Source organism: Bombus vancouverensis, chromosome 17, assembly GCF_051014615.1.
Source record: "Bombus vancouverensis nearcticus chromosome 17, iyBomVanc1_principal, whole genome shotgun sequence".
Classification (NCBI taxonomy): Eukaryota; Metazoa; Arthropoda; class Insecta; order Hymenoptera; family Apidae; genus Bombus; species Bombus vancouverensis.
In genome coordinates, this window is record NC_134927.1 from 7,949,597 (window position 1) to 7,960,877 (window position 11,281).

Below are 11,281 nucleotides of genomic sequence, written 5' to 3' on the forward strand. Positions count from 1 at the left end.
AGTAAGGTACTGGGTGCCTGGTGTGCTGGTTGGGCGTAACCCCAACCCCTATGGCCATGGGGGTCCTCGGGTACTGTACGGCGATAAACTTGCGCTAAGGAAAGCACCCGTTACCAAAGATGAGAATACCTCGATCGGCTGATCCGCGCCTACCTCGACGGGAGGTACAAAGGCACGAGCAGAAAGGAAGAGAAAGAGAAACTCTCACCCTTGTAGGATAACGCGTTGGAGGGAAATGGCGGTCAGGCGGCCTAAAGCCGCTTCACCACCGTCCCAATGGATCGCGACTAGAAGGGGGAACGGCGCTAGAGACAATGCCCCTCCCCCCTTAGCGCCAAATTCTACAGTTAGGGAATTTTTAGGACTGGTTCGAACAAAAGGACGGCGGAGGGGGTGCAACGGAAAGATAATTCGTAACAGGTCCCTGGGCACTCCTGTCACGCGCGTAGGATGGTCATCATGAAGTTTTAATCGGTAAGAGTCCGACACTACTTTGCTGTTACCGATTATTAGCAGCAGCGGAGTGTCCATGAGGATTTCTCCACGTGTAAAAAAAAGTCCGCGACTAATATCGAGCGAACGTACACATTACCTTGTATATCGAGCAACACTGAGCGGACGACGAGTAATTCTGTACTACAAATAACTTTAAATACATTTAACTATACAAAGGATTAACTCGTCTCGTCACTATTTATACCAACATGTTTAATCGTACTCCACAGACTGAAATTAACGTCGCCGACGATCAACGGTACAAGCACTTTCATTGATGATTTGATATTAGTAGTGGCCGTCGATGCTATCGTTCGAGAATGTTTATTCGAACTAGTAAGGATTACGATTTTTATACATTCATATTTTTACTAATATGATTACTACAAAGCATACCATTATATGTATATGCATATTTTTACATATCGCCTTCTTAATCTAATTACGCGCGAAGCCCAATGTTGTGGAACCTGAAGAACGAGGTGGTCCATGTGGTGCGGGTCTGCATTCTGTCCACAATAATACACATGTTTCATTGGAAAATTGGCCAACTAGTCGACTGTGACGTGAATCGTGAGCAATCGTATATGGAACAGATAGAGTTTACGCCTTTGCTTTAACTTTAACACAATTTGCTATGGAGTCATGAACGTAAAAATCGCAAATATAATGCGCTTGTTATCGATGCAGGCACATAATTCCATTCTTGATTAAATCAAAATTAAAATTATCGCATGCAGTCTTTCGCGAACCATAACCCTGATATATCTTGATTGAGGATGTTACTGCATTGATTATATGGTACAAAAGTGTAGTTGCATCATAAGTAGCATCCGATGGCAAAATTTTTTAAAATTATAAGTTTTGTCTCACATTCGCCGATGATCGATTTAAAATATACTATGTAAACACTTTAACGAATATACATGAGTAAAGGCGATATTTAATCTTGTTTTTAGGAACACATGGTCGATTTAATCTTTGATATGGATTTAAATGCCGTAATATTAAATTCTGGATCGCCAAGTTTTTCACTTAGTTGCTGAAAATATATTGTGAATAACGCCAATTTAAGGAGTGGAAGGAGTAGTTTGCGAACCATATATCCCTGTGCTTGGCTTCATTTCCTTACACGAACGAAAATATGTCAGCTCGAACATAGTGCAGAACGATTCCAAATGAACGATGCATGGTTAGTAGCTTACAAGTCGTAGAGAAGCAGATTACGGGATTCGCAGACGTAAATCATCCTGCGAGACGTTTTTTAAGAAAAGTCATAGATTGAACATCAAACCTGCATGCTCATTAAAATGCGTAACGTCATATCGTAAATTGCTCCAGGGTGTTTTCGAATAGAGAGGATTAGTATTTTCTCTGAACTTTTGCCTGCATAAATAATTTATGAACAAATGAACACGTAAACAATTTTTTTGCAAGTTTACACATCGTAGAAAAATTGCACATGCACTGCGGTGGCCGGACTGTTCCCAGATAAATCGTAACAAAAATAGCAATATCCACAGAAAAACCACGAACGCGTTACGAATTTATGAACTGTTAATAAACGTGGCAATATGCTGATTTGTATGAATCACACACAATTTTCGTACAAATCATTGATCACTGTTACGCCACGAGGCTTACCACAGGCTGTATTTTCTAACCGCGTTTTCTAACCGCAGGCAGATCGTCTTATCTGCCCGCCGGATCATATACAATGTATCGACGAGAGTGTAACGTCAATTCACATCAGAGACCAGGCCACACACCACGGACAGGATGGCACCCAGATGTCTGTATATCCTTGGTGCGCACCGTCAATAGTCTTAAGTGCCCACCAGGGGCCTTGGCATTTTCATAGTTAAGGTCCTTCGGACCAAGCGAGTATTTCCTGTCTTAGATTTCCCTTTACGTTTATTGTCTACCACGTGTTAGCTTAGAAAGTTGGTTTTCTCCACATCTGGTATGTTCCGTTAGCAACTTTCTCGCGAGGGCGGTTAAAACCCTTCCTGGTCCACCAACCGTCTTATTGTCCAATCAGAGACGGTGTCTACTGCCCTCACTTCCTTAACCAAAATTGTCATCAACAAATCCGATAGTCCCGTGTCCTTAGACACACCCACCCCTAGCTTTCCTCAGACACAGTATCGTCAGTAAAACTTCACTTATAGAATAGACCTTAGAATAGTCAACATATCTATATCGGTCTCTATCCTTATAAGCCGCGTACTTAATGTATTGTTGTAACTAAGTCTTACATAACGTGGTTGGAGTGAATTGTGGTTTATGTTAATTCAGTGCGTGTTACATTGTGATTGCTGAATTCACAATAAAGGTTCATTAAAACAAAGTTAATAGTTGTGTTATGACTCAACTATATTTTATTTTCACCAACCAACCCTAAAAATTACGTGACAAGAGCATAGTTGTCTTCAAGCAGCGAGCTCTAGAAACGTCGATTTTTGACCGTTACGTTTTTCACACAAGAAGAGGCATACGTGATCATAGGCGCGAGCGGTGGCGTGACCCGAGCATAGTGGGGGTCGTCTTCCAAATGAGACAAAGGAATAATCGAAAGGCGATCGGTTCCTTCTGACGAGTCAAATGTGACACATCGACAAATCTGACGAGCAAACGAATTTATCTAGAGATATCGTAAAGTCGAGTCAACTTTATGTAATATATTCATCATATTATTATAAAATATATCATTTTATGTTAACCTGTTAATACAGTGTTACATTCATTAGACCACCTCTGTTGTCTTAACCGAAACAGGGGAACGACTATTTCGCGGCGTCGATTATTGTAGCGAGAATTTACGCCTCTCGCTAACGCGTTTTTCTAGCTACCGCGTCTCTCCGCGAACGGTCGTAACAATCACTGTATATTGCGATATTCACATACATACAAATGAAATGAAAACCAATATGATATTTAAATTTAACTTAAATAAAAAACTCCCTACTACTTATTATGTGAAATAATATTTTATCCAGCATGAATGTCACATCTAGTTTCTATTTCGTTGAATGTATCATATATTTTAACGCCGACTGGTCAAACAACTACGAGGTTCATGAGCAAACAACTTGAGAACCAAAGTGAGCCTTTAGAGCAAATGAAGCATTCTTAAAAAAGTTTTACTTTAGAACTATCTTATTTTAAAATATATTTATTTTCTATCATGATTGTTTATTGCTCAGTAGACTTTTCAATGATAAATTATTATCGTCAATGAATAACTATCTCGTAATTTTTGTTTGGTGAAGGATGATAGAGGATTTTGTCATTATAATGTTGTCCTTATAATGGAAAAACGTACATATTCAGTGAGCAGATGAATTGCTTACAGCTCTGAAGTCATGTGCGTATAAATAACTTCATTCTTATTACAATTTTATAGAAAAAATAAACAATGTCATAAATGGATTTATTAGAAAAGGAGACGAATGAAAAGACAAAATGAAAAGGATGATAAATCCCTTCTTCATAAAATTGTATTTATATTGTCTTTGGTTTAAAGATAAAAAAGTAACGTTCAAGTAGTCAGTATACAAAATATAACATTATCCATAACAAAATTATTATACTGGATATTTTGGTGATCTGATGTATCCAGTACAACCTGAAATAATTAAAAATATATGTATTTATATTAGTTCCTATTTTTTTATACGAAGATACTTTTATACGCACCTTGCTAATCGTTGTCGGGCTGTTGGCTGAAACTCTTGTTTTAGAATAAATTTCTTAATTCCCATCAGGTAAATTGCAACATACTTCTCCCAATCCATATCCCGTAAATCTAGTTTGACCATATCGCTGTCGTTCAACATTTTTACTTTCCTCGCTAAGTCGGAACAGTTATCTCTTTGGAAAGTCCATTCGTGCGTGGTGAAATATGTTACCGATGTGAACAGCTTATGACCATTTTTGAGAAGTTTCATCATTCTGAAATATCATTTTTAATTATTATTATAGATGAACACAAAGATTGTCCCAGAAAGATTGTCCTCGTGATTCAAGGATCGATAGAATACTCACATTGGTTTACTACCTCGGAGTCTTAAAAAGATATCTATGATGAAAGCAGGCAAGATATACGGGATTACACTCAGGACGTTGTAAATATATCTATTAGCTATCATTGGACAACCCGGGTACCATAGTGTATCGTTCAGTGGCGTTTCTCTGCTACACTTCAACACGAGCTGTTGCAACTGACCCCACCTTGACAATTGGAACATTTACATTATTACAATTATTGCAATTATGCTTAAAGCACAGTTCACTGTCATCTGTGTAGCTCGGGAAATATTATGTAATTTAGATAAATATTATGTTATGTCACTACTTTTTTAAATTGAAGTATTGAGAGAAAATGTGGACTTTTGTTTTCTACGTTTGTTTGCGAATTGTCTACACTACTTAAGTAAACTGATTGTTTTGGAATACTGTAACAATCGAATTACATGTGTTGAAGAAGATTCGTAATAAATTTTACTTAAAAGAGTTAGCGTTAGTCGTGCAGTTGTAAACTTTAACTTCGTGACCACGTTGTTGCGTGACATGCCATGCAGTACATATTATCGTGTCAACTACGAAATCGACGGGCACTACATCTAATCTTGCATCTTTCCTACCCCGTATCGCTGTTGCACATCCTCTACTGACTAGCAGAAGGATACCTGGTAACATTAAATTGGTTTAGAAATTATTTGTGATTTTCGATTGGCAGAAATGTAACACTAAATAGATTGGACTAATAGATTGGAACTATAATAATGATGATTTAGTGGAAATCCTCTCATTTAGCTTCCCAAAAACCAACAGATTAACTCCACTTTCTAAAATGTGAGGAGTGTTGAACATTTATCATTAAAAAAGATTTATGAAAATACCTGTTATTGCAGAAATATTCTCTAGCCAACCAGGGCATGGTTCTTCCAAAGAGGCACCAATTATGCTTGGCCGTACTATCGCAACTGGCAGATCTTTACACTTGCTTGCTACAATCTGCTCTGCTAAATTCTTACTGAATGTGTATGTGTTTGGATAAGTTTTTAAAATCTTTTTTTCGATTTGGTTGATCGACGTTTTGTCGAATTTGTCACACACATCGATCACCTCTGAAGGGTTCAAGCTCGTGCTGAAAAGTCAATAATAAGTGAACATATTCTTCACACTATAATTACAAATATTATATTCGTAAACTATGGAACAACGTTTGTGCATAACGTATCCTTACGTATAAACTCTTTCCTCGATCTCATGTAGATTAGCATTACTAAAAGCTGTGCTAACGTGGACGAAGCTAATCGGATGCTTTAGTTCGCTCCAAAGCTCGATGACATGAGCGGTACCTTTCGTATTCACATTAACAGCCACGTGTAACGGCTCGTTGAATATCACAGTGGCCGCGGCGTGAAACACTATATTTACTTTCTCTAACAGCAGATTTCTATCTTCTCGCGAAAGACCTAAATCTGACAGACTCACGTCTCCTTTGACGGGGTAAACTTTGCTCAAAACTGAGGGATGTTTCGCTTTAATGTTATCGTAAATCTGAAAACGAAAAAATACCAGCTCAGTTCCAGAAAAGAAATTTAATCAATTTGGCTCCTGACAAGCATAAATATTGAAAGAAACAAGAATAATATTTACGAACAGGATCATCTATGAGCTTCTTAAATCGTTGTTCTATCGTTTCATCCGTTTTTGGACGAAGTAATATAAAAATGGCAGCAATGCGAGGACACATGCGGATCAGTTTTTCCAGGAGACCTTTTCCAACGAAACCGGTTGTTCCAGTCAGAAGAATCCCACTACCGGCGTAGAACTCTTCGAGAGTATTCGTCTTATTCAACCCTTTATTGATCCCATTCTTATTCCTTTCTTTATTGATTGTATTCATGTTTCAGGATCTCCACACTTGTTGTCCCTATATTTGCCACTGATTTATCAAATAGTTAGTCGAAAAGTTTTTAAGATATTGTACAAAATTTGTTATAGTTGTAATCTTCAGCTTAAACAATCTTTTTTGTACTTTCCACCAGCTCATTTATTGTTTGTTTTATTTGTATATATGTGGATATTATCGTATACAGTGAGCGCTAATTTGTGTGAAAAATGTGCATGCTCCGTGAAAGACAGTGTTCGCCCACATATAGTAGCACTTCGAGAATACTTAATGCGTATGTGATTTTTCTGTGCGCCCATGGACGAGACGAACACGGCGTGCATGTTAAATCTGTATAAATATTGTTTATATATGCTGTTATTCATTAATTATGTATGAAGCAGGAGCATTCACATTTTCGATATGTCGATATAGATTTCAATAAGTAAACAGGTTTAATCTATTATCGATGGTTTTTCTTAGAAAACATCACTCAGAATGGGTTGCGATTTCGAATGTCACAATCTCCTTTGCTACGACGTCGCTACGAGGTAAGCTGACGCTCACGATTTTTTCGATTGAGGTCTCGCGCTCCACACGAGCCATAACGTGATACGTCTTAACTCGAGAATACCACGAGCCACAACTCTAGGCATATGGAATTAAAAATGAAATACTTAAAAGGAATAAAAGATACGACGCATATAAATACTTCAATATTACAATAAATTAATAAACATATACACAACTTTATTATTGAACAAAATTAAAATCTAAGAATATCGAAATAGATACAGGGAAGAATGAGACGTCCACTGACACGTACCCCCAATACGCAGCATAATAAGCAGATAATGGAAGATATGACGCTATGACCTTCTCATACAACATCAACAGCTACAAACAACTAGCACGCGCCAAAAGATCAAGTACCGGCATCAGCAAGCTAACCACGTGTTCAGCAAAGTACGACCTATCATCAGCAGAAACTAATACTGTAAAAACAATACAGCAACAAGGATTAGTAAAAAAAAAGGGAAACTTGAATAATACTTCCACGAAAACCATATCAGCTGCAATCCTAATATTTCTGGAAGGATACAAACAGAACCGAAGTATACAGCGCCCGCAGAAGTAATCACGTACCGAAACTCCGCGCTGTCATTGAATAATCACGTGACAATTATCCCATGATAGTCTTAGTATAAATAAGACTAGTCACGTAAGGACAGGGCAGTTTAGTAAACATTTGTAAATAGGGCAGTTCACTTGAAATTTCGTCAAGGTACAGTTCAGTTAAAAAATTTGTAGAGAGTTCAGTCAGTTGAGTTCAGTTATTCCGTTCAGTTATAGAGTTCAGTCAAGTTAATTGAAATTTTGTCAAGAGTCTTTTTGTCAAGAGTCTGTCAAGAAATTTTGTCAAAAGAAACAGCAGTCTTTGCGAAGCCGAGAATTGTTTTACTATAGTCTTTGAGTTATGTCAGGAAGTACAACCGAGTAATTATTAATCGTCAACCATTAATGCAGCCAATTTTCCAACAACTACACTAACCTAGTACGATAGTCCGAGAGTGCGATTAATAACACATATAAGCAAGGTGAGAAAATAAACATTATAATATCTCCTTCTTCGGATTTCGGACTTGCACCGCATTTACTACTCGAATAAAATTATACATTGACTATTATTGTCAACAATCAAGAAGATACTGAGAGTGTTCATTTGTTCCAAGGAAACCTTAATTCTCTCCGTGCTAGTACTCCTGCACATAGCGGCTATGGCAGAATAGGAATTTTATTTATGAATTGTATTGATACGCTATTTAACGCTGTTTATACGGTTACATTAACGTATTAGAACATCGGGGATACTGCAGTTTGGAATCTGAGAGTAGTGCCGCTCTTTAGAAGGGTGCGACAAGATTTTGAAACCTTTCTATTCAGTCGTTCGCCTTATTTCAAAAATTAACGAACGAGAATCGAACTGATCGAAACAGTTTAACGACTATTTCTGGTGGTAGCAACTACTGTTTTGATTTTGATATAATTCGAGAAACCCCAGAATCGACATGTAGAATTACACATAACGGTTATGAACACCGAAGATCAAGACCAGACCGTAACATTGTATGCAGTAGAATGTTAATAGCGTTCACAATTCGTGATATCAACCGATCAGTTGCAACCTGACTGATCGCCAATTACTTGAGAATTCGCATCATATTGTGCACATATTTTATTAGCGAACGTGCACAATGTATTTCAATGTATCTTTCCTTTATTCAATGAATTCTGATTATAAGACTTTGGTATGAAACTAATAGTACTTTAGCTATCGAAACAAAACAAAATAAAAACTCGAAAGTGGTGTAAATGCAATAGAATTAACAAATATATATAGTGTTGGAAAAATCCACAATCACAGACGATGAATGTATTGATGTAATCAACTTGGTTCCTTGTGAGACAGCAAATGAAATGGTACTTTGAAATATGTATAATTTTATGTGCTAGACTAAGTTAACTGAGCAGTAGTAATACTTGTATGTAAATATGAGTTTGTGGAAGTATGTGTGTGCGCGGCGTCTCGAAAACAGATGAATGTAAACTGTTCAGTCGGATAACAGTCGGGTATAGAAGAAAGTTCTGACACTCGTGCAAGTGTGTATCGATGAATATCTTTGAAATCGTTTATCAAATAAATATATAACTATTCTAATATAAATTCTAAGAGCAAATTTAGTGTTCCTATACCATTATTTCGGCTATTAAGATCCAAAATTCTCAACAGTAACGAAGAAGTGCCTGCTTATGATGAACCGCGCGTGGCACTAGAGAAGTGGACTCAATGACTCACAGTATAAAAAGAATGTAGTTCTTTGCAGTTAATTATGTCGAAAGAATTATGTGACTTAACAGGCAAGAAGATATGGAATCCATAGATATTTAAAGAAACTGTCAATCAATCTTAATCTGTATTTGAATAAATGAAATTTCGTATGAAAATGATTCCTCCATTATCCATTTACATTTTTCCATTTACTTATTTTTATTATTATTCCATTTTTATTATTCCGTTGACAGGTATATTTATACAGAAAGTGATAAATAAAATAAGGGAAGTGTATTTTATTAGGAAGTATACTTCAGTTTATTTGCGTATGTTTCAGTTTATTTTATTAAAAACAAGGGATCTGTACCATTTAACACGTTGACGGCCTCGAAACCTGTATTCGGGTGTCGCTTATTTGACTACTTGCGAAGGATCATTCTAGTTATTTGAAAAGATATTCCAGAGGAAATAATAAAACTATAGAATTATTATAAAAGTAATACGAAAATGGTTTATTACAAAAAAATATTTAGAATGTAAAACGTTAAAGCATTCTATACATAGCTGAGGTTAGTCGGGACAACTTGGACAATAAGTTGTTGTTTTCTTTAAATTCTTTTGTGTCTTTGTTCGGTCCATTCGACGTCTTTTATTTACATAACATAGTTTGCATGCGCGTCTAATGCTTCTTCCGGAATCAATTTTCCGAACGGCGATATTATGCTGACTCCGTCGAAGACAAGGATTTTTCGTATTCTCAGATAACCCTAATATCTTTACGGCTAATAACTCTCTAAATATTCTAATATTTATATCCTTCCTTGTTGCAATTTTGTAAACCGTCAAAGTGTTTACAACAGAAATTCCCAGAAGGAGTTGAACGGCAAGTTTTTTGTACCATTTGATTCCTTTTCTAATTTTGGTGGCATAAGAGACCATTTGGTCGGAATAATCTATACCACACTTTACTTCATTATATTCAACAACGGCTAGTGATTTTAATATTGCGAACAAACGAAACGAGAGATCATTCTTGAGACCACCGCTTGAGCGACTTGCATTACTAAAATATCCATGGGAGTACCTAGCAGAGAACGCTTGGTAGTGTGGCACGCATGGCCTAACGGAGATTTCCTTGAAAACACGCGTGACAGTCAACGTGTTAAAATGTAAAATAACTAAAATATTTCGCATGATTAATACAGTCTCCGCGGAGTGTATTTTCAACTTTCATAAACACGAGAATTCGAAGCAAGTCCTAACAGTAACTTGTGAAAAATTGTTCCTAAATTCAACTTTTTCCAGAAAATAGCCAAAGTTTCATGCAACTATCACATAAAGGCGAATGTTACGTTCATCTTTAGTGATTCGTTATAAATTATGCTATAACCACAATAATGAACCATTTTTACTGTGTAAAGTGTAGAATACAAAATAAATATTTAAGAATTCAAAAGCTTCATTTAAAGTATTGTAGTAATTAACGATCCGATGGTATTTTTTAAATATACAATATTGGTAATGATGATTAATAGTTAATAGAAAACACGATTGAATTGTAGTATCATAAGGAATTATCTGTTACCTGTTGCTATTTCCACTCTGTATTCTTTACCAAAGATCAAACAAAAATGCGTCTGCACGATAGTAGATCTTGAGACGTATGTCACAGTACTGTAATGATCACGATGTGGCACTACTCTGGACACTCGTACTTTTAAAAACGCCATCCTACTACTGAAACTGGATAATATTATGCATGATTCGATTAACATTTTTATCTTCAAAACCGAGGAAGAAATAATCTTCCATATAACTTTTAATATAATTTCCAAATTTTAGAGTTATAGACTTTTAGAATTTTAGAATTTTAGAATTTTAGAATTTTAGAATTTTAGAATTTTAGAATTTTAGAATTTTAGAATTTTAGAATTTTAGAATTTTAGAATTTTAGAATTTTAGAATTTTAGAATTTTAGAATTTTAGAATTTTAGAATTTTAGAATTTTAGAATTTTAGAATTTTAGAATTTTAGAATTTTAGAATTTTAGA

The 11,281-nt window shown here is 36.0% G+C and overlaps 1 protein-coding gene across 2 annotated transcripts; it reads right to left on the minus strand.

Moving 5' to 3' along the window:
• Positions 1–3,961: 3,961 nt before the first annotated feature.
• On the minus strand, positions 3,962–10,925 carry LOC117165129 (putative fatty acyl-CoA reductase CG5065). Of its 2 annotated transcripts, none has more exons than XM_033348585.2 (8): positions 10,816–10,925; positions 6,167–6,439; positions 5,747–6,063; positions 5,400–5,647; positions 5,003–5,186; positions 4,543–4,728; positions 4,195–4,449; positions 3,962–4,123 (listed from the first exon to the last, which is right to left on the minus strand). In XM_033348585.2, exons 2-8 carry the CDS (start codon positions 6,410–6,412, stop codon positions 4,045–4,047), a joined length of 1,515 nt encoding a protein of 504 aa, XP_033204476.2. In that variant the 5' UTR covers positions 6,413–6,439; positions 10,816–10,925; the 3' UTR covers positions 3,962–4,044. The 2 variants fall into 2 exon arrangements, with proteins under 2 accessions (XP_033204476.2, XP_033204475.2); XM_033348584.2 differs by having other exon boundaries at positions 6,167–6,451.
• Positions 10,926–11,281: the final 356 nt, after the last annotated feature.

Coding starts and splice junctions, on each gene's coding strand:
- LOC117165129 (XM_033348585.2), bottom strand. CDS start 6,412: ATGAATACAATCAATAAAGAAAGGAATAAGAATGGGATCAATAAAGGG. Junction 5,187..5,399: donor GAATATTTCTGCAATAACAG/GTATTTTCATAA, acceptor TAATGTTACCAG/GTATCCTTCTGCTAGTCAGT. Junction 4,729..5,002: donor ACTAACGCTAACTCTTTTAA/GTAAAATTTATT, acceptor CCAATTGTCAAG/GTGGGGTCAGTTGCAACAGC.